Source organism: Solanum tuberosum, unplaced genomic scaffold, assembly GCF_000226075.1.
Source record: "Solanum tuberosum cultivar DM 1-3 516 R44 unplaced genomic scaffold, SolTub_3.0 scf00241, whole genome shotgun sequence".
Classification (NCBI taxonomy): Eukaryota; Viridiplantae; Streptophyta; class Magnoliopsida; order Solanales; family Solanaceae; genus Solanum; species Solanum tuberosum.
The window spans coordinates 771921-793525 of record NW_006239165.1 but is presented as its reverse complement, the minus strand read 5'-3'; the positions used below and the strand labels follow the sequence as shown (position 1 = coordinate 793525).

Sequence of the window (21605 nt, the reverse complement as noted above, 5' to 3'; positions counted from 1 at the left end):
TGTCCAAATTCCAATATCCAATAGAAACCAAACGACTCTTGAAGCTCATTGTATTTGATCTACACCGCTACTTTATCGACTTTTTTATTTTTTTCCTAAAAGCGGCACCAAACAGTAGCCAACCCACACTGAGCTGAACTCCCAGTCATCCAAAATTCCCACATGTTCCTTCTACTGACTCCTAAACATACTCTGAAATTGAAAAAAGTGAATCTTGACAACTCCTTTTATGGATACTGAACAGTCTTAATTCTTTGCTTGCTATGACAGAAATGGATCTGCATCTCTTACTTGGGATTTGAGTGTTTTTTCAAGAATCCCAGTTGAGTAAAGCTGAAATCTTGAAGTGGGTGTTTTTTGTTTTTTTGTTAAAAATGAAGCAAAAGAAGGAGTTATCTCATAGACCCAAGTTGCTGAAATATGTTTTATTTGGGATGATTGTGTTCTTGGGTTTGGTTTGTCTTTATAATTGTTCGTTTATGGGTCCTGGTCTTCCTATAGCGCGTGACCCTTTAGCTATTGATGATGGTTCTGATCCAGTTACTGGGATTTCTTACCATGGCCGCATGGATATGGATATGGAAGATCAAGAACTTGAAGTTCCTAAAAGTATTCCTGTATGCATGTAATTCTTGAGTTTTTGGCTTACTGATGTTTGTAAAGTTTGGATTTTGACTGTGGTTTTGTTAAGATTTTGATTTGCTTTTCCTTGTTTTGTTCTTCATTTGAACTATTTATTTAGGTTTGTGATATGAGCTACTCGGAGTTGATACCCTGTCTTGACAGAAATTTGATATATCAATTGAGATTGAGGCTCAATTTGACTGTTATGGAGCATTATGAGAGGCATTGTCCTCCTCCTCAACGTCGTTTCAATTGTCTTATCCCACCTCCAGCTGGTTACAAGGTCAGCATTGATTGCTTTTTTTCTGGATTTTTGTTAAGGGAGTATACTAAACCATGAAGGAATTTGGTTATTGATGAGCTTGAATTGATTGTCTTTATTCAATTTGTTCACTACTTGTATCGGTTACTGATGAGATTGAATTGATTCCCTTTACTCAATTTGTTTACTATTTGTCCTCTTGTGCATTACTGAGGTTACTTTTAGATGTTGCTATTGTTATTGTTTCTGTCTAGTTTTGATGCCAAGGAGGTCCTTGTTAGATTTCCAGATCCCAATTAGATGGCCAGCTAGTAGAGACCAAGTGTGGAAAGCAAACATACCCCATACACATCTTGCTCAGGAAAAGTCGGATCAAAACTGGATGATTGTGGATGGAGACAAGATAAAATTCCCTGGCGGAGGAACACATTTTCATTATGGAGCTGACATATACATTGCAGCAATTGCAGGGGTAATTAAGCTTAAGTCTACTTATGATGCAGGTTGATTTGTTTATAGGAATTGCATTATAATTCGATGGTCTGGTTATGTTCTTGTGTAGATGCTCAAATTGCCTGGTGAGAAACTCAGCAATGGTGGAAACATAAGAAATGTTCTTGATGTTGGCTGTGGTGTTGCGAGCTTTGGGGCTTATCTTCTTTCCCATGATATTATAGCTATGTCACTTGCTCCTAATGATGTACATGAGAATCAGATACAGTTTGCTTTGGAAAGGGGAATCCCATCTACACTAGGAGTCTTGGGCACCAAAAGACTACCTTATCCTAGCAGGTCATTTGAGTTGGCACATTGTTCACGCTGTAGAATTGATTGGCTCCAAAGAGATGGCATTCTTCTGTTAGAACTTGACAGATTGCTCAGACCAGGTGGTTATTTTGTGTACTCTTCACCTGAAGCTTATGCGCATGATGCCGAGAATCGAAGAATTTGGAATGCTATGTATGATCTATTGAGAAGAATGTGTTGGAGAGTTGTTTCAAGGAGAGACCAAACTGTGATATGGGCCAAACCTCTGAGTAACAGTTGTTATATGAAGAGAAGTCGGGGGACACAACCTCCCTTGTGCATGTCTGGTGATGAGCCCGATGAATCTTGGAATGTACCAATGAAAGCTTGCATAACTCCTTACTCAGCGAGTAAGTATGCAACTGCTATGTCCATATTCTTCAATCCACGTCTTAAATGGCTGAACATATGTATCATTCTTATAAATGATAAACTTTTCTGCTTATACCGTGGCGTCAATAGCCACTTTTGGCTGTGGATTATAAGTGATTGTTTAAAGTGGCAACTCACACTTCATAAACAAAATAAAAATGGAAGAAGTGACAGTTCACATAGAACTTTCATCCTCGGTGACTTTCATTCTAATTCAACTGCTTCTAGCAAGGAGATCACAAATACTTAATATTGCTCTTTAATCTGATAAGTTTTATATTATTTGTTATTGAAGAGGTGCATAAGGAAAAAGGGACCGGGCTAGAACCTTGGCCACGGAGGCTTATGGCTCCGCCACCTCGCTTGGAGGAAATTGGTGTCACTTTGGATGAATTCCATAAAGACACTGTAAGTTTTTCAAATCAGTGAAGACAGTATCTCTTTTGGATTTTATTTAATGATTTCTGTTTCTTGTTCAATTTGTCTTTTAACTATTTTCTATATTTGATTTCCCAGAACGTATGGCATGAAAGAGTAGTCGACTATTGGAAGCAGATGAAGTCTGTTATCCTTAAGAACTCAGTTAGGAATGTGATGGACATGAACTCAAACCTCGGTGGGTTTGCAGCTGCACTAAAGGATAAGGACATTTGGGTGATGAATGTTGCTCCTGTTAATATGTCATCAAGATTGAAAATAATTTATGATCGAGGCTTAATCGGAACAGTTCATGACTGGTGCGTTACTTTCCACTCTTTCAGATATTGTTCTCTTTGCATCCTCGTTCCCCGTTCCCATGGATAAGCAGAATAACTGCTCTGTTTTTGTGGTATATGGTCACCCTACTGCTAACTGCTTACTTTTCCCAATCTTAGAAATCCAAAATCCATTCTCATTTATTACATATTTAGTTGTTAATAATTGGAAGATTACCAATGATTTGTATGACTTTTTTTCTTAACAAGTTTACAGAGCTTGATCTTTATAAAATTACTTAAGTTGAGGATGAAAGAAAATAGAAGTAAATAATGATGAATTAATAGTGAACGATATAATGCTAATCCCTCTTTGCTCCTTTCAAGTTTATCCCATAGCTTGTTAAAGACTTCATGCACTTCTTTATAGACTTAATCACTCATATCTCTCATTCCCCATCTACAATTCTTAGTGTGTACTTTAATGACTTTAAATTGTAATGTGAACAATAAAATAATAGGTAGATTTATATAGTTGTACAGATAGGAGTTCTGCAACAGATGGAAACGGAAATGAACAAGATTTCAACCTTCTTCCTCAGCTTTCATAGTTCTGTAAAACACATCTATGAAAGAGGTCGGTCTTTTGAAAGAATTCAAAGTAGAAAGTAGGTCACGTCAATGGGATGAAAGGAGCCAGGGGGAAACATATAGAAGCATTTTTGTTGCTTGAATGATGATGTTGTAGTCTTGCAATATATACCCCTTCTATGTTGCGCCTTCAAATTACTGAATACTAACCATCATATATAATTAGGTGTGAATCATTTTCAACATACCCACGCACGTATGACCTCCTTCATGCGTGGATGATCCTCTCAGAGACAGAAGATCGAGGCTGCAGCATCGAGGATCTACTTATTGAGATGGACCGTATGCTAAGGCCAGAAGGATTCATCATTATAAGGGACAAGCCTCATATAATAAACTCCGTAAGAAAATTCATGCCTGCTCTAAAATGGGATGGATGGTCATCAGAGGTAGAACCACGGACTGATGCTCTCTCCTTGAGCGAAGAAAGAATTCTAATAGCAAGAAAGAAATTTTGGCGCGAGAAGTTAACAATTTAGTGCATTTGTTTTGGTATGTATGTTTCTCTTCGCGAATGGACTCCTCATTTCATTCATGGTCCCATAATGTAGCAGCAAGTCATTGCTAGGAACTGGCTGAGGCATCGTCATGGCCAATGTGTTGTATATGTCTAATTTATCAATGACAATGTTGGGACTATCTTTCTATAGTTTTTAACTGATTTTCGGGTCGGAAAATTCTGTGTTTCAGGAATGAAAGCTGGATTCTGGTGGGGAAACTCTGATCTATTGTTGGCTTTTGGAACCAAAAAAAAGTGTTCCCAAAAGATCAATGTACTATTGAATATATACATATGCAAAGGAGTTGGGAGGTGGGGTTAGAGTTATGTTCTTCACAGCAATATTTTGTCCTTAACTTTGGTCCATAAAATATACTAAGAAATTAAATATTAACTTGTGAAAAGTAGGTTTTACATTTTAATTTTTTTAATATGGTGGTTTTCCTTGTTTTATTTCTCAATTAAATTATTTCCAATTGCATCTGTGCTATGTTATAATTTATGCAGTCCAAAAAAGGTTATTCTAGTTCCAAGTATATCTTTTGTTGTATCTAATGATTTGGATGGCCAATTTACTTTCTACTTTTCTTAGATATATGTCAAAGTGCAAGGATATGAAGTTATGTTCCTTTAATTGCATTGTAAACTATTTACAAAAATATTAGTAGATAGTACTTCACAGTAACACTTTAATTGAACTCCCAAGTTTCAGTTCATTCATGAAACTTAATTGGGGACGTAGATGGATCGGGTTGGTTCAGATCTTTTTCCCAATATCTTTTGGTTTTGATAGTTTTTAGTTGAGATAATGAGTTTAACTTTTTGCACACGGTAGAGTAAACAAAAAGTTTACATTATCATGTTAGCCAAAAGATATAATATATAACCTTGCATAATTTTAAAAAGTAAAATAAGTTACTTGCTATAATAATATATAAAAGTAATGCAATAACGTAAAAATTATTTAGGGAAAATAATATGTTTAGTCCTTGTGTTATTATATTTTTCCTATTTTAATCCTGGTGATATTCGATTAAATGCATTTGACCTTCAATTAAGCAATGCTTGTGATTTTATATGTAGGTGGATATTAGTTGAGGACAATAATAAAATAGATGTCCAAAGTTATAGTTATAGTACATGTATGCAAATAATAATTCGACACTCCACAGAGCGAACTCAAATGAAAAAATAATTTCTTTAATCGTTAAGAGTTAAACTTCCATCTTGAAATTCTTAATGATATTGTGTGTAGACCGCGTCATAATGTCTATAAAAAATTCTTCATTTTTTCTTGAAAAATCAAGGAGGTTGATAACCATAATTACTTCTTTTTTTATTTAGGCGCTAAAAAAATAACTTGTGAAGATATATTTCATTTAAAAATAATTATTTCTTTCTTGAAAAATCGACCTCTTGAGATTGATTTTTCATGTGGATTTCATCAACCGTTAAGAAGTAAACTTCTATCTTGAAATTCTTAGTGATATTGTTTATAGACCGTGTACCAATCTCTATGAAGACTTCATAATTTTAAAAAATAAAACATGTAATATTCACAATATATAAAAGTAATCTACTAGTGTAAGATTTCTTTATATCTATATATATAGATATATAGGTGGACATTAATTAAAGTCAATATATAATAAATAAATGTTCAAAATAACAATACATAATAAATAGTCATTCAAAACAACATGAGATTTTCTTGCTCATTCAGTTTGCTTCTTCCACAATTCACAACAAATTAACAATAAAATCACCCACCCAAACAGAGTTGTCACTCTTATTTTTACCATGGCCACTCCACGGAGCTAGCTCAAATGAATATATAATTACGAGGTAAACTTCCATCCTGTAATTCTCATTGTTTATCTACGAAAACTATCATACAATTTTTTTTTGAAGATTTAGCCTAAGGGATCAATCACGTACCTTCATTTTTTCCAAGTTGATCGATGGATTCTCAAATGGCTGCTTCTACAGACGCTGCACAAATCGTGTTGAAGGTACCTTTTGTTATTGGTAAGGCTTCATCCTCGCGAGATGAATTCAACCTTTAAGGTTCTTATCATTGAATCCGTTGTTAAAATATTGGTTCAGAATTAATGTTTGTTAATTTTTGCACATGTATACCTATGTTTGTAATCGAAAAGATGAGTGCCTAACTTATTTGAAATTATGCACACCGAAATTTGTAAAACTACTAAAGAGTGCATATTTGTATAATGTACTATGCCAAGGACGCCTCAATAAAATGTGTTGCAGAAAGGATTAATCGCACTTGGACTAATCGTAACACAAATACACAATGCATTAGCCTACTCTTGATATGCAATTAAATGTGAAATAACCTAATGTTAATATCTTGAATAGAGTGGATTCGTATAGCTGAGCTCAACTAGTTTGGGATTGATGTGTAGTTAATTGATTGATATCGATTGACTGATCAGAGATAACTGATATTGGTCCTTGTATGCCTGAGAATATCTTATGTCAAATTGGTATTTCATATCTATATGTGCATTCTTTATAATCATTAAGGAACTATTGAAATTGTGAAGGTGTTGCTGGAGGGACTGCATCTGGCAAAACAACTGTTTGCAATATGATTATTTCGCAGCTTCAGAATCAACGAGTTGTACTAATCAGTCAAGTAATATCTTGCTCACTTTTCTATCTGCTATGCACTTTCACTTTGTAATATGAGAATTGCCTCTTGATGTCCTCCTACTTAAATGTCTTTTGATGGTAAATGTTGGTATTGTGGAGAGTTCGTTCTTGTGATATACGGAGTATAACTTTTTCATCATCGTCTAACATTTGATCAACCTAATGTTAACTTTCAGGAAGCATTTTATCATCCATTAACTGCAGAACAGTTAGAAAAAGTTTACGAACACAATTTTGATCATCCTGGTAGGGAATTAACTAATTTTGAAGTTTCAAACTAGATGGTAAATGTTGGTTCGAATAGGTTTTCTATTGAACACCGTCTAAGGTTGGTTTGTTTAATCATGTATTCTTTTCAGATGCCTTTAATACAGAGCTTCTGCTTTCGTGTATGGAAGAATTAAAACATGGACGAGGAATTAACATTCCTAATTATGATTTCAAGCTCCATAGGAGCGTGGAACCAGCTCGTGTGGTAATATATTCATCTTCCTTGGCCAAGGATTTAAGTTGAAATTGCATGTTGTTCGTATTGTGACTTCACAACTTTCATCTAGAAGCTTCATACTTCAAATCCAGATGATTCTCTATTACATTTTTTCTATTTGAATGCAGGTCAATCCCTCAGATGTCATCATTTTAGATGGAATTCTTATTCTGCATGATCCTCGTATACGTGATCTCATGAATATGAAAATCTTTGTTGATTCAGGTTCTTCTCTAACTGAAATTCTCTAATTTGAAGCCTTTTAGGACATATTTCCAACATTTCCATATTGCCCTCCGTAAACTGTTAGTGTGTTCATGAATGCAGACTCTGATGTACGTCTGGCCAGGAGGATACGACGAGATACTGTTGAGAGGAACAGAAACATTCTGAATGTGCTAGATCAGGTTAGCAGTTCTTTTGCACTTTACAGTTGTGGATTTTCTGTTGGTCCTAAATTGTGTGGCAGGTCACCAAGTTAGCAGTTCTTTTGTTCTTAAGACTGATTTTATTTTTTGAATAACCTTTTGTTACTCTTACCTGTGATGCTAATTTGATATCAGGTAGTTGTGGAGTTTTATATGATTCACCAGACTTTGGGTTAATAACTTGATTCATTTGAAAATTTGAATTCTTCAAGTTGATTATTATGCTATCTGATATGCAGTATTCCAAACATGTTAAACCTGGTTTTGAGGACTTCATTCGACCAACTAAGAAATATGCTGATGTAATAATTCCTCGAGGAGCAGATAATGATGTTGCAATCGATTTGATAGTTCAACACATTCGTACAAAGCTTGGACAACATGATCTTTGCAAAATATACTCAAATGTATTTGTTATACAGTCTACATTTCAGGTACGTATCTATTAAGGTTGTTTTCTTGATCGCGCTCCAATTCTCAAGTACTGTACTGTACATTTTTGAATATGCTAAAGTGTCTTGATCTGTGCTTCAACATTCTTGAAGACCAAGGTGGAACAGTCCCATAACACTTGTCCATTTTCTAGATACGTGGGATGCATACACTTGTGCGAAATGCAAAAACAACCAAGCATGACTTTGTTTTCTATGCAGATCGCCTTATTCGCTTGGTATGATTGTTTTTATCGCATGTACTCAATGAATCATCTTCTGAGCATTGCTGTGAAACATGTTTTTTATTTTTACTCATTTTTGAGGTTGTGGAGCATGGTCTTGGTCACCTTCCCTTTACTGAGAAGCAGATAATCACTCCTACAGGTAACTTTCCAATTCTCACCTGATGTGTTCAAAATCTATAAACAGGAACTTGGTGAAAGTATTATCTTTTCCTCTTTTGCAGGATCTGTTTATAGTGGAGTCGTTTTCTGTAAACGTTTGTGTGGAGTCTCGATCATTAGAAGGTACGTAGTTATTTCCTACTCTATTATAGAATGAGTAGCATTTACAACATATCAGACAGTTTCTGTTCGATATTACACTCCAATCAAATGCCTTTTCGATAAACAAATTGGAAGTTGACATGGTTTGCATTGCAGTGGAGAAAGCATGGAAAATGCATTGAGAGCTTGCTGCAAGGGAATCAAAATCGGAAAAATTCTAATCCACGGGGAGGGTAAAAGTGGAAGGCAGGTTAGTCATACATACCAATTACCAGTCTCTTTGCTTAATGTTAGAAATGCTTCTGTCAAAAATAGTTCGACAGATATGATTCTGACACTCAATAAAGTAGAAACCGCGTAAAGAGTTGTCTTCAATCCATACAGACACAATTTCTCCTTGTTCAAACTTGTTATAATCTCCGATAACAGAGGATTTAGTACTAGCAGAACATAAAGAACAAAATGTAGTTCCTTACTGATCCGAGCAACATTACAGTTGATCTATGAGAAGCTACCATCAGATATTGCAAGTCGACATGTATTGCTGCTTGATCCAGTACTTGCTTCAGGTTGGAAAATGCTTTTCTTTCTATCAATCAATCAATCAATAAATAACTTTGTCTACTAATTAACCAATGACTTACTTTCCAGGGAATTCCGCGGTGAAAGCTATTTCTGTGCTGCTTAGTAAAGGTGTACCAGAGTCCAACATTGTTTTCTTAAACCTTATATCAGTAAGTAATCATAAAAAACACAACTTGAGTATTTTGAAACAAATACAGTTTACCAAAACGACTCATGATGCAGGCCCCTGAGGGACTACATACTGTATGCAACAAATATCCGCGATTGAAGATTGTAACATCAGAGATTGATACAACACTTAACAAGGACTTACATGTGATTCCTGGTATGGGAGAATTCGGAGATCGTTATTTTGGTACTGGTAGTCGAGTTACTTCTTCCTAGCATCAACCATGTAAGCTTGGAGAGGACATAGACATATATATACTCTGTCCCTCTTTTATATGGGATAGAAATCTAGTGCTCATATAATCAAACCATAGACTGTTTTTGTAACATTTTCCTGAAAACATTATCTTAGCCATAAAGAATTCGCGCTTTGTTCCCCCTTTTGTTCTAATTAGAAAGAGCGAGGTCTTACTCTTTCAAGGGGATGAAAGACAAGTAAAAGAATCGCGAGATTTAATGATAGGAGAAGCATGAGCGTAGAGTTGTAACTGAATTTTGTTCACATTTTTCGTAATATTATTGTTGCACCTCATGTGGAAATGTGTATTAGTATATGTTTATAACTTACTTGTATCATTTCATTTATCGTGATCGATAGTTCAGTATGCATGAATAATCTAGATGGATTTGATTTGTATAACTCCTATATATATAGCTAAAATAATATTTGCACTATAATGTATGTTCTCACAATGTATTACGTGTAGTCCAAGCATTATATATGTTTGATTATATAAGCATAAGTATATATACTAGTAATTAAATATTTTTCAAATTTAAGTTTCTTTTGATGTAGTAGTAACTATCATCGTTTATAAGTTACCTATCATGTTTGCTATAAAAATAAGTTCATGTAATTAAATTTCAAAAAGTAACGTGATAGCTAGCTAGTAGTATAAACATCGCATTGAATCTTAAAATTTGAATAATTCAATACATCAAATAATTGAAAATTGTATACGTAGAATTATCAAATACTATGTTGGACAACAGAGTGAAAGTATTTGGGAAGGATCTTTTCAAATATTATTTGAAACTTTTTAATTAAAATTTCTGAATTATACTGTAATTTTATACGTATATGATTTTCAAAAAAGTAAATTTTGTTTATCTTTTGACCATCTTACTCCGCACTTTAGTTTCTTTCGGACAAAAAGCACCTTATGCTTATGAGAATTGTTAATACATTTATCTCCATAGCAAAATCAGAAGATATATATTTTTGTAGAAAATGTAATAATATTTAAATATTTATAAATAAGCAAAATGCAGACAGAAAAGGGTATATCTTCATTAGTAAATGAATTTAATACAATTTTGGTTAAACATAAAAATAATTTGAACATTCAAAACAAGTTTTTTACTCTATCCATCTCAATTTATATAACACTTTTCGCTTCTCAAACTTTAAAATTATGTGAACTATGAGGCACTAATGTCCCGTGTGTATTTCTGACCAAAAAATAGTAGACGATATCGAAGCTTATATGAAAACTTGTCATGTATGTCAAATGAACAAAAAAAACATAACGCAAATGGGTAGCAGGTTTGTTGCAGCCTCTTCCCATCCCTGAAAGACCATGGATGTCTGTTTCAATGGACTTCATTTCGGAATTTCAGGCAGTGGACGGATATGTGAAGAATAACTAACTTATAGTATTTTTCATATAGTTTGAGAATATTTGAATTTCAACTGTAAAATATTAAATGGATAAATTTAATTTTTTCTCAAAAAGTCATTCAATTTTGATTTTTAACTCAAAAATTTAAATCTATGCATTGGTTCATACGTTTTCAACATGTCCAAAAGCTAAATCGATTTGATTCTCAGATGGACACGATGAAAACTTATGGACCAGTCATGGCCGTCTCAACAAGTTTGGGGGCCTAAAGCCAAACATTATAAAGAGGCCCTATTTTTTTTAGTTGATAAATACAAATTGAATAATTATAATATAGAAGTATAATCCTACAAATGAGGTCTGGAGAGGCAGGATATATGTAGACATTATGAAGTAAGAATGCAAATAATGTAAATTTTCAATGAAAATTATATAATATAAAGTTGGAATAATAAAACTTTAAAAATAATGATGATATTAAAATAGTAGTAGCGATGAATTTGATAAGTTAATAAATAATATTAAAAATAGTGTTGATTAATTTTTAGTGCTTGAAATATGAATAAGACACCAAAAACAATTGTCTTTTTATAAACACAAAACAATAGATATCACATAATGTAGAATGTTTGAACGTTTGACAGACTTAAGAATATTCAATAATGAAAAGTAAGTATAAGAACACAATATTGTTGGTTCATGATAATCGTCAAAATATAAATGAGCTAGACAACAAAATAGATAGTCACATGCGAAATTAGAAATGATACAACAATTAACTAGCCACATGAGAATCTAGAAAAGACACTACAATCAACTAAACAATATTCATTTTCTCAATTATATTTCTATACAAAAAATTATTTTCAAAGTTATTAGTACATGAATTTTTTTTAACAATATATATATATATACACACATCTTTGAGAGAAAATGGGGCTCCAAAAAAATTGAGGCCCCAAGCAATTGCTTTAGTAGCCTTATGATTGAGACGGCCCTGACCAGTGCATGTATAGAACTTAAATTTACGATTTTTTCAAATTTATCTAACACCTTGAAATTGTTTGAAATGAACAGATCACATCGAAAAGAGATCATACATTTATGAAAGCCAAGGTCCTTGAAATGTGTTCCCCACTGCGTAAAAGTATGCAACTAATGCAAGGAGATAAAACCACACTATTACATTTTTCTTTCACCAAGAAAAGCAGTAAATGAGCTATCATACTCCCTCCGTCTCAAATTATCTGTTGATTTTTTTTTTTTACATATACGCCTTCTATAAACAATAGTATTACTTAGAAAGTGATTTTGATTATTTTGTTTTTATTTACTATTTTAAGATATAATTTTACTTCATAAATATTTACATTATTGAAATGTTTATAGTTAAGAACAATTACTACTAAGAATAAAATAGAAAATAAAACACAATCAAGACTTTTAAATAATTCAACTATTTTTAGAAATCGCGACAAATAATATAAAACAGAAAAGGACTGGATGACAATATGTACTTACGTTTTGATTAAAGTGTGTTACTTCCTTTTTTACACTGTTTTAACATGAATGATTCTTTTTTTATTTTATACTCCCTCTGGTTCATATTATAAGTGAATTATTGTGGAAAAAAATATAGTTCAAAATAAGTAAATTAATCAAAGTTCAAGAAAATTATTGAGATCTTTCATTTCATACCAACTCTTCATCTGATGAGGTTCTTAATATATTTTTGTGAAGAGACACTTAATATGAACCAGAGGGAGTAACTCAAATTCTAATATTTTTACTTAGCATGTTATAACGGCAATATCCAAAGAGTGTTTTTGTACATTATACACTTGTTTTAGTTCAAACTTCGTAATTAAACAAACTAAGACACTTAAATTGAAATCTCTAAATTAAGACACTTAAGTTGAAACCGGAGAGTACCATTTACCTCTCTTTAACTCAATGCTCATACCGAGGAAGGACGAAGAGATGCATCCTTTCTCTGTCCAAAATGATACTCCACTTGCATGAGACATTTATGAATCACAGCAGACCTCTAGCAAATTTCTCCCTATATAAACCTCATTCACCTTGAATCTTCAAACCACAGCAAAACAGAAACACAATTCATATCTATCTTCATCTCGGCCTATAACCATAATCAGTGTAAAAATGCCAACCACCATGGAAGATGTCACTGCCAAGATTGATGCAGTCGAAATTGACCCCAAGAGTGGTCTTGCTTTGAAGGAGAAGGCGATCGAAGGTGAACTTAAAGACTACAGAAACAGCACAAGAGAAGACTAATGAAGTCAAAAGTGATCCGGAGAAAGAACCCAATGGTGCAACTTTCAAAGAAGAGGAAGTTCCAGTTGAGGTTGAACCTAAAACTGGAGTCTCTTTTCCTGTCAAACTTGAAGATGGGAAGCAGTTGAAAGCTGTAGGTTTAAGGAAGAAGAGCATGCTTGGCATGGGCATCAAAATCTATGGCTTTGGTAATACACCATTAAATATATATTTATTGACTTATGTTCTAATCTATTTCTACACAAACTGATCTGATTATTTGGCTACAGGAATATATGCAGACAATGAGAAATTGAAAGACCTTATGCAATCTAAGATTGCAAAAGCACCATCAAAACCAACAAAGGAGATGTATCAAATGGTGATTGATAGTGATCTGGGAATGATGATGCGGTTGGTAATTGTTTTCTCTAACCTAACCATGAACATGGTAAGAAAGAACTTTGACGAAGGCCTCGGAGCTGCCATCAAGAAGCTTACTGGTGGAAAGAATGAGGAGCTCACAAAGAAGTACTATAACTGATTTAAATTGCTAATCATTGCTATTCAGCCATAGCTTGAATGTTTAAACTCTAATATCCTGTTGTTATATTAGGATCATGGGTGAAGCATCTGATGACATAAAGCTGAATTCTGGTTCTGTAATTGAGATTTCAAGGCTTCCAGGATATGTTCTTCAGACCAAAGGTAAAATTAGTTCTTATCAATTTCATGCCATCAATTTGCATGCCAAACTTAACTAAACTTCAACTTTATCTAAATGCAGTAAAGGGTGAGATTGTGAGCAAGGTGGAAAGTGAACTACTCTGCAGGGCCTTCATCTACATGTATTTAGGTGATGATCCATTTGACAAAGACGCCAAGGAGAAGTTCGGGGCATCCATGCTCTCTCTGTTCTAAGTAGTAGGTTTCCAGCATTTTCTAGTCTAGGTAGTTAAAGAATAAGCTGGTGACTTTGAACTGATGAATAATTGCTCAATAAAAGTATGATCACAACATGGTTGATTTTTCATTATGCAGTATTTCGTGAGTTCTATTATGCAAAACTTCAAAACTCAACCCCCAACCCCAGTCCACCCAAAAAAAAAAAAAAAAAAAAACTTATGGTATCACTCTCGCAACACTTGCAACACTAAGAAGGGATTTCCTGACTAAGGAAAGTTCATATGAAATTCAGTGAACAATTTGAAACTGCAATTAGGTGCTCATATAATAGATCCAGTAATATTAAATTTAACCCCTCCGAAACTGATAAATTTGTGGAACAGCAAAAGGTGCATATAGTATACAAAAATAAATTTGTAGAATCAGACCATGGATAAGATTAGCCATAAAGAACTTTCCTAGGGTCCAATTGTCCACTGCAATAACTTGAAGATACCGTAGAGAGCTCTTGCCGCCCCCTCCACTCCTCAGAAGGTTTTAAGATAATGGGAGTTTCAACAGCAGCAGAATCCACACACAGCATTTTCTTGTAATCTTCATCACCTAAATCTGGGAGAGACTTGGCCTTTTTGTCCCAAGGATTCCAAACAACTGCATATCACATCCATATTACAGTTAAAAATACTCGATGGAGATAGAGATAAAAAGGAATAAAAAATTAAAAGAAAAAAGGTAATCACCATACCAGCATCTGCCATTCCTTCTTTCTGAAGGACATAAGTTCTCTTCTTCTCGTGATCTATTATAGCAGTTTTTGTTGGTGTGCTAAGATATACTCTATCCGTCTAACAAAATGAAAAGGTCTAGATCAGCAAAATAATAGTGAGAAATGTACTCCTCCTCTTCTCAATGAAATTTGAAAAATTCAAACAACCAAGCATATACTAAAGTGATCTAAGAGAAGCTCCTCTGGCACCTAGTGGTCCTGAATTCAAATCAAGGCGTCTATCTTCGAGAAATATGGAGAACAAGCCTAACATAGTAATATTACCTCACTATCAAATGTAATTGCATCTGCCTGCTCTGTGTATCTTTCTCCCCGCTGCAAATTATCGAAGTAGTCAAGTGTCTCCAAGCCCTCAACCCGCACTTCACTGCAAATCAAACTGCATCACCTATCTGAAAAGGATAGTGACGTATCTAGCGAAGTTCAGCTATAATTTCTTTTTTTGAACAGTTCATGATTGAATGAGCATGATATATTGAAGCGTAGGTCTGAATTCATTGCAAGAACCCCAAAAAAGGGAAAATAATATAGGTATTAAAAGTTCCAACTTGTTACCAGAAAAATAACTAGCGAACCAACAAGGCAAACCTGATATCAGAAACAGATAAATAATTACGCAGAGAGAACGTGAATGAGAATGGCTTGTTATCTATATTCCTGACACGAGGGATCAAAGTCAGCTTGCCAGCACTGAGAGAAATACGTAGCCGCACCTCAAACCTGCCACACAAGAATAGGGTTACCATTGTACATCTTGATAAATTTGTTGACTTGGGGATAGTGCATTACTATCAGCTAATAGAATGTACGACTATGTATTCTCCCCACCTATGCGGCCAGATCTTCAGATCCTCTTCTGTGGATTTCAAAATGAGATCGACAGTTGACTGACTGTTTGCTGCAGGTAGAGGAGAAGGAGAATCATCCAATAACCACACTCTGTTTCTTGCAAAACCATGTCGCTCTAAAGAACCAAAAGTTCCAAACTGCAGTACACATTTCTAGTTAAGATGCAAAACTGAAAAGGAAAGAACCCCAAAATTGCTAGTTCAGTTTGTGGGACAACCTGTGGGAAGCTGATAGGTATTCCACCTCTGAAGGCTTTAGGAGGCTTCCACAGGATCTACGAGACAGTGCAAGAACCCATAATCAGGACAATAATTAGAGAAAAGGGCTGTAGAAGTATTGGGCAAGCAATATAAATGAATGAACAATGATCTAAAGTCAATATCTCGAGTGTGAGCTGTATGTTTAAACATACAAGCAGATCAAGTTATGTGAGAGATCTAGTAATTTTACATATTTGAAACCTGAAGAAGTTTCCTTATACCAAAGACACATTTATGTTTACACGAGCAACATGGACTGTAGTCAACATTCTATCTTTTGCTGATTTGAACTAAGCTCAACATTCCTTGAAAGATTTGACATCTCTAGATATTTAAATGGCATTTTACCCTGCATAAGAGGATAAAATTTTTTTTCTTTTTATGGACTCTACTGAAGAGCTCGTCATATTTTCTCTTAAGTCACTGGATACCTATTCAGTGATGCACACATCATAGATCAAACACTGATCAGCCATTCTAACCTGTGAATCCTAGTAGAAGGTGGCGTAAAATTGCTAAAAGAAAAGTTCTCTCATAAGACAGGTAGCCTGTTAGATGTGACTCCTATTTGATATGGTGTAGAAGTGAGCGCATGATTTAGGTACTGATCAGAAGTTGCTCATCGTACTGCACAATGCTGGAGAGGCCAGTCAATTAGTTGGTTTCAGAAGTGGTAGACCAAGTGAAGACACAAGTGACCAAAGCAATTCAATCTTTACTATACATAAGCAATTCAACATGTGTCCTTTCAGAGATTTCTCCAAGGAGGGAAAGTACTTTTCATTTAGTTCTTCAAACTCCAATTTACAGTGGTCCTCCTAACTCCTCACTCCAAACCTTTGAAATTTAGTTTTCTGGTAATTGATAAATTGATCTTAATTCAAGTTGAGAGCCCCATATCTTCAAATATGGAGTCAAAACTGAAGATGATGCAGCTGAAGGTGCAAATCCAAATGTCTAAAATTGTTAACTTCCAGAGAGGACAACTATTCATTTCATATTCACAGAAGTTCTAAGACAGACATGACTATGAATGGAACTGTTACATTGACACGTAAAATTGATAGCATTTAGTCACAAAAGCTTTGTGCCCGCATGCATGTCATACAACAAAATGCAATCCAAAGAGCAGCAGAAAACAGAATCTTCTATATTAGTATATAACGGAAGGTTTGACATTCTGTTTTCACTAAGAACATTCATCAAATGCATTGGAATGTGATAACCAGAGTTCAGAACAAGTTTAGTGAACACGTTTAGACCTTATTACTCCTGAACAGCAGTTCTTCTCTTCGTTCATTCTTCCAAGAAACAACTTGACCACCCAGAAAAAGCACCTGCAGCAGAGAATATGTACTAGAATTAGATAACATGAAAGAAAAAAGATAAAAGTCCCAATAAAACAGAACCTTTTATTATTTTCCGACTCATAAAACTCAGCATCATTGTAGTCCCACAACCAATTTGTGATATTTGACCTGGCCATAAAGCCATGTATACTTCATGCATTTGGATCTTTCCATTTAGGGGAGGATCCTCCATATGCCAATTTAAGAAGGAAGCACATCATCTCTCTAAGTTAAATGGACAGTGGAGAGCTTTTCATTGGTACAATGGAGATCCCAGGTTATTGCCACTTCATTATTTCCCCAAAAGCACTCAGAGCCAGTGAGCCAGAGAGTTTTGACTAGATAATGCCAACCCCCTAAACACTAAAGTTCACTCTCTAAACACTAAAATTCAAAACAAGACCATATATAAGAAAGACTAAACCATTAGCAAGACAACAAAAAAATCAAGAGTAACCAGAAAGGCCCAAGGTATAATCAATCATTGAGATAAAAATTAATAGGAATGAAAACAAGAAAAGCTAAGGAAAATATTTCCTATCTGATCTGTTACCTTCTGTTAACTATTTAAGCTTCTCATAAGCAAGCACCGTGCATTTACAGAATCTCTTCAATGGAAGGAGTCCACCTCTTAAATTAACTACCCTATTTATTAGTAATATTCTAATCAAGAGGTTGCTCACCATCCAAGCTAGGAGTATGTAGTTTTTGGGAACTACTGGATAAATTGTTGGAGATGGGAAAAATAAAGCCATAATTCAGCAATGAGGTCATATTTAGTTTTGAAAGACAGCATTCCACATACCAAAATAAAACTAATGAACAAACTACAAATGAAAATAAAATAAAAAATGCAAATGCAGGGATGAAGTTCAGAAGTCACTAAGATCAAATTTAGGATTACTGAGTTATGGGGAAACAAAAACACTTTCACCAACAGGCTTCAGCTAAAGGTAAAGAGATATTAAACCAAATATCTTCAATAAAAAGAAATGTGATAAACCGTGGTATCTAGACCAGCTTGCCACCGGATACCTGCTACCTGCAACAGTTACCAGATAACTATATCCACCAAATCTATCTGAAGAAATCATCTAATGTTTTTGTCCCTGCTGGGATGATCAGTATTCAGTGAATTATTCTAGCATTCTCGTCAAGCTTTAGAAATGTACAAATCCGTGAATCTCAGGAACTAAAAAAAAGAGCATGTACAGAACCGAAAAACGGAACTTAAATCATAATTACGCAGCACAAACAGTCATAATTTTGGAAGAACACAGTTAAAACCCTTCATAAACTAAACACAAAACAAAATATATCACAATTATCAACACAAAATAGTCATAATTATGCAAAAATACTACGAAAAAAACTGGAAAATGAAATTAAAAATTTCAAAAACCTCTGCAGTTGATCCAGTATGCTCCTTCAATACGATTCGCGAAGCCGATCCATCGCCGTCGTGAATTACGTTCCACGACATAATTATAACTTTTTCACTGCAATTTCGTTCTTCGATACTGATCAAAATCTACAATAACAAGCAGTTTACCATAATCAAACACGTAGAACATAAAATCAGAAAACGACAAAAAAAAAACCAAAAAAATGAGAAAAATAAACCTGCAAACGCAAAGAGCTACACGATAAGCACAGAAATACATTAATATTATGAACAAATGGCTGAAACTGAACCGCTAAAACAGAAAGGACGAACTATAATATATGAAATCAAATACAATAAACTCACTTTTTTTTTAAAGCGATTGATGAGTGTTGATTAATGTGTAGAAAGAGGCCACCAACTTCTACTTCATGACAAATCCATGTCGTACATTTAGCGTTTTCTGTACGACTTTCTATCCTTTTTTTATATAATAATATATAATATTAAAAATAGTATTTTAAAAAATAGATAGAAAGAGAAATTGTTGGAGAGGATGGGGGCGGTGGATGTGGACGCGTAATGGGCGACGGGAGGGACCAAAGAAAATTCTGATTCCTTGTGAAACGTTTTCGTAATTTGATTTGGCATAAAGTTTTTTAAAAAAAAATTGTGATCTAAAATAAAAAGTAAATGTTTGTGGACTATATATTATTTTATCAAATGTGAAATAAAGTATTTTAAAATTAAATTATTGTTAAGTACAAAAATGCGCAACTTTTTTTATACGAACTAAAAAGAAAATGATTATATAAATTAAGACATAAGATAGAAATTAAAGAACAATGAATTTAATATTCGATATATAGTTTATTATGGTGGAGGAAATATCTAGAAAGGGAATTATTAGTATGATTAATAGTATTATGTTTATTTGATAACTTTTTAGTTATTTTGTATAAATTCATACTAAATATTTTTCAAATCTCAGTTTGAAGAAACTTGAGAAGTATGTTTGCATCAATTTTGAACAAAAAATTCACAGCGTCAAATGAGAAGACATAGTTATCTTTTCAATCCATTCAATCGCACAATGTGAAACATTGAAGAAACTATGTATAAATTTTAAAAAAAATACTTTTATCTCAAAAATTAACATTAAAACCATTGAAATCTAATAAATAAATTTAAAAAATTAAATTATTTCTAATACGTCAAAAATATTCTTAATCATTTTCCATTACAAATAGGGTTGTTTGTGGTTATGGTTAAAAAATCAAATCAAACCGTAACCCGAACCAAACCGATTAAAAAAATGATATATGATTTGTTTTGGTTAGATTTGGCTTTAAACTTTGAAAACTGATACTATTTGGTTTGGGTTTGGTTTTACTAAAAAACAACAACAAAAATAACCAAGCCGAATCAATAAATTAGATATATAAATTTTATAATTATTTTTATTGATAAATAAAATATAAATATTTTGTTAAATTTTAATTAACTTAAGTCTTTTAACTTTACCATTTTATCAAGCTCAATATTTAAATTCTAGCCCAATTATTACAATATTAAGTCCAAGTCCATCAAAATTCATTATTTTACTCTTTACCTACCCTACCTCACATAAGATAGTCACATTTTCTCTTAATTGAATCATCTTTTTTCGTGTAATGATAACTCTAGTATTGCATAATTGCTTAATTGAACCAACAATAGTTTTTTTGTGTATTGTTAATGTACTAGGTGTTTGTGTCTATCGAGATACGTATTTCCTCAAACTGAAAAAACCAGTAAAATTGAACCAAACCGATGGTTATTTTTTCGTTTGGTTTGGTTTTAGAAATTTAAAAAATCGACTAAATTGATTTAATTTTGATTTTAACCAAAAACCGATCCAAACCGAACTACAAACCCCCCCCCCCGTTACAAATATATAGATTGATAATTTATATTTCAAAAATAACATATATATTTCATCTTAGACCAATATTATAACATAATACTCCTCCGTCTCTTTTAGTTGTCATGTTGAGCATTTCGAAAGTTAATTTGACTAATTTTTTAAGTTAAATTAAATTATATTAATTCGATATTTTAAACTAAATATTTAGATATTCAAAAACTATATAAAAAGTACTATAAATTGTAACTTTTTGAATATTAATACAATAAAAAAATATATCATAAAATATTAATTGAAATTTTTATTGTTTGATTCTAACAAAAGAAATCATGATAACTAAAAGAAAATAAAAGGTAGCAAGTATATAAGCAGAGGTTAATTGTACTCTGACAACTTTACGTAAGGCAGAGTTTGGGTTTTTTACTATAGATTGATTTACAAGATGAACATCAAACATTTATCCTTATCATTAACTTGAAAAATAACAAAATAATAAATTTGAAACTTCCAACTCATGGCAAATGCCAATCATGATTTTATAACCAATAATTGAAGGAGCACATTTAGAAATTGAATAAAACCCTACACCTCATGCATGCCTTGGTGTAATCTATATATGACTCACATTAAACAAAGAAAATAATTAAAAAAATAAAAAAAATATAAAAAAAAATATATATATATATATAATATAATATAATATATGTGTCGCGTCAAATCAAAATACCAGTAGACTATGTTAAAAAACACCAAGTTTGTGTCACGTCATACCAAATCATATAAAGCAAGAGACCGTAAACTCTTATCTTTTCAATTTTTGATTTTTGATTTTTCGCTCGATGATCGATATCTATTTTGAGGTAGAATTATTTGAAGTCATCCTATAAAATAAAGTACTCCATACTATACTATTACCGACTTAATTTTCAAGGTTCAACTCTAGAAGAGAAAAGTATTGAAAAACACTTTTAAATTAGGCGTGAATTATTAGTTTCATCATCGAATTATTGACAACAGTAAAAACACTTCTATACTTGACTAACTGAACTTAAATACACCTTTGATCTGCAA

The 21605-nt window shown here is 33.2% G+C and overlaps 3 protein-coding genes and 1 pseudogene across 6 annotated transcripts; 3 read left to right on the top strand and 1 right to left on the bottom strand.

Annotated features, from left to right (window-relative positions):
* Nucleotides 1–56: 56 nt before the first annotated feature.
* On the top strand, nt 57–4327 carry LOC102593832 (probable methyltransferase PMT9). Of its 3 annotated transcripts, XM_006357103.2 has the most exons (8): nt 57–617; nt 743–907; nt 1176–1358; nt 1449–2043; nt 2361–2473; nt 2582–2802; nt 3578–3903; nt 4102–4327. In XM_006357103.2, the coding sequence occupies exons 1-7, from the start codon at nt 375–377 to the stop codon at nt 3888–3890; spliced, it is 1833 nt and encodes a 610-aa protein (XP_006357165.1). In that variant the 5' UTR covers nt 57–374; the 3' UTR covers nt 3891–3903; nt 4102–4327. The 3 variants fall into 3 exon arrangements, with proteins under 3 accessions (XP_006357165.1, XP_006357164.1, XP_015168775.1); XM_006357102.2 differs by lacking the exon at nt 4102–4327 and having other exon boundaries at nt 58–617; nt 3578–4088; XM_015313289.1 differs by lacking the exon at nt 4102–4327 and having other exon boundaries at nt 540–625; nt 3578–4088.
* A 1544-nt stretch (nt 4328–5871) lies between these two features.
* On the top strand, nt 5872–9431 carry LOC102579344 (uridine kinase-like protein 5). Its single transcript, XM_015313283.1, has 14 exons — nt 5872–5938; nt 6478–6569; nt 6763–6832; nt 6946–7061; nt 7202–7298; nt 7401–7480; nt 7741–7935; nt 8088–8171; nt 8259–8319; nt 8402–8462; nt 8598–8691; nt 8938–9010; nt 9093–9175; nt 9249–9431. The coding sequence occupies exons 1-14, from the start codon at nt 5872–5874 to the stop codon at nt 9408–9410; spliced, it is 1335 nt and encodes a 444-aa protein (XP_015168769.1). The 3' UTR covers nt 9411–9431.
* A 3451-nt stretch (nt 9432–12882) lies between these two features.
* LOC102593510 (fatty-acid-binding protein 1-like) lies at nt 12883–14124 on the top strand (annotated as a pseudogene).
* A 162-nt stretch (nt 14125–14286) lies between these two features.
* Nucleotides 14287–19102, bottom strand: LOC102592943 (putative glucose-6-phosphate 1-epimerase). 2 transcript variants are annotated; one of them, XM_006357101.2, is made up of 9 exons: nt 18995–19102; nt 18647–18775; nt 17158–17232; nt 15853–15909; nt 15615–15772; nt 15375–15506; nt 15051–15153; nt 14745–14844; nt 14287–14650 (listed from the first exon to the last, which is right to left on the bottom strand). In XM_006357101.2, the coding sequence occupies exons 2-9, from the start codon at nt 18725–18727 to the stop codon at nt 14439–14441; spliced, it is 918 nt and encodes a 305-aa protein (XP_006357163.1). In that variant the 5' UTR covers nt 18728–18775; nt 18995–19102; the 3' UTR covers nt 14287–14438. The 2 variants fall into 2 exon arrangements, with proteins under 2 accessions (XP_006357163.1, XP_006357162.1); XM_006357100.2 differs by lacking the exon at nt 18995–19102 and adding an exon at nt 18868–18982.
* Between the last annotated feature and the right edge of the window lie 2503 nt (nt 19103–21605).

What these genes read in the sequence shown, in the direction of transcription:
- LOC102593832 (XM_006357103.2), top strand. Translation starts at nt 375, where the DNA reads ATGAAGCAAAAGAAGGAGTTATCTCATAGACCCAAGTTGCTGAAATAT. An exon ending in AAGTTCCTAAAAGTATTCCT is followed by an intron (nt 618 to 742) that starts GTATGCATGTAA and finishes CTATTTATTTAG; the next exon opens with GTTTGTGATATGAGCTACTC. An exon ending in CATAACTCCTTACTCAGCGA is followed by an intron (nt 2,044 to 2,360) that starts GTAAGTATGCAA and finishes TTGTTATTGAAG; the next exon opens with AGGTGCATAAGGAAAAAGGG.
- LOC102579344 (XM_015313283.1), top strand. Translation starts at nt 5,872, where the DNA reads ATGGATTCTCAAATGGCTGCTTCTACAGACGCTGCACAAATCGTGTTG. An exon ending in TTCTGAATGTGCTAGATCAG is followed by an intron (nt 7,481 to 7,740) that starts GTTAGCAGTTCT and finishes TCTGATATGCAG; the next exon opens with TATTCCAAACATGTTAAACC. An exon ending in GGAGTCTCGATCATTAGAAG is followed by an intron (nt 8,463 to 8,597) that starts GTACGTAGTTAT and finishes TTTGCATTGCAG; the next exon opens with TGGAGAAAGCATGGAAAATG.
- LOC102592943 (XM_006357101.2), bottom strand. Translation starts at nt 18,727, where the DNA reads ATGTCGTGGAACGTAATTCACGACGGCGATGGATCGGCTTCGCGAATC. An exon ending in CTGAAGATCTGGCCGCATAG is followed by an intron (nt 15,507 to 15,614) that starts GTGGGGAGAATA and finishes CTTGTGTGGCAG; the next exon opens with GTTTGAGGTGCGGCTACGTA. An exon ending in TTATCTGTTTCTGATATCAG is followed by an intron (nt 15,154 to 15,374) that starts GTTTGCCTTGTT and finishes TTTGATTTGCAG; the next exon opens with TGAAGTGCGGGTTGAGGGCT.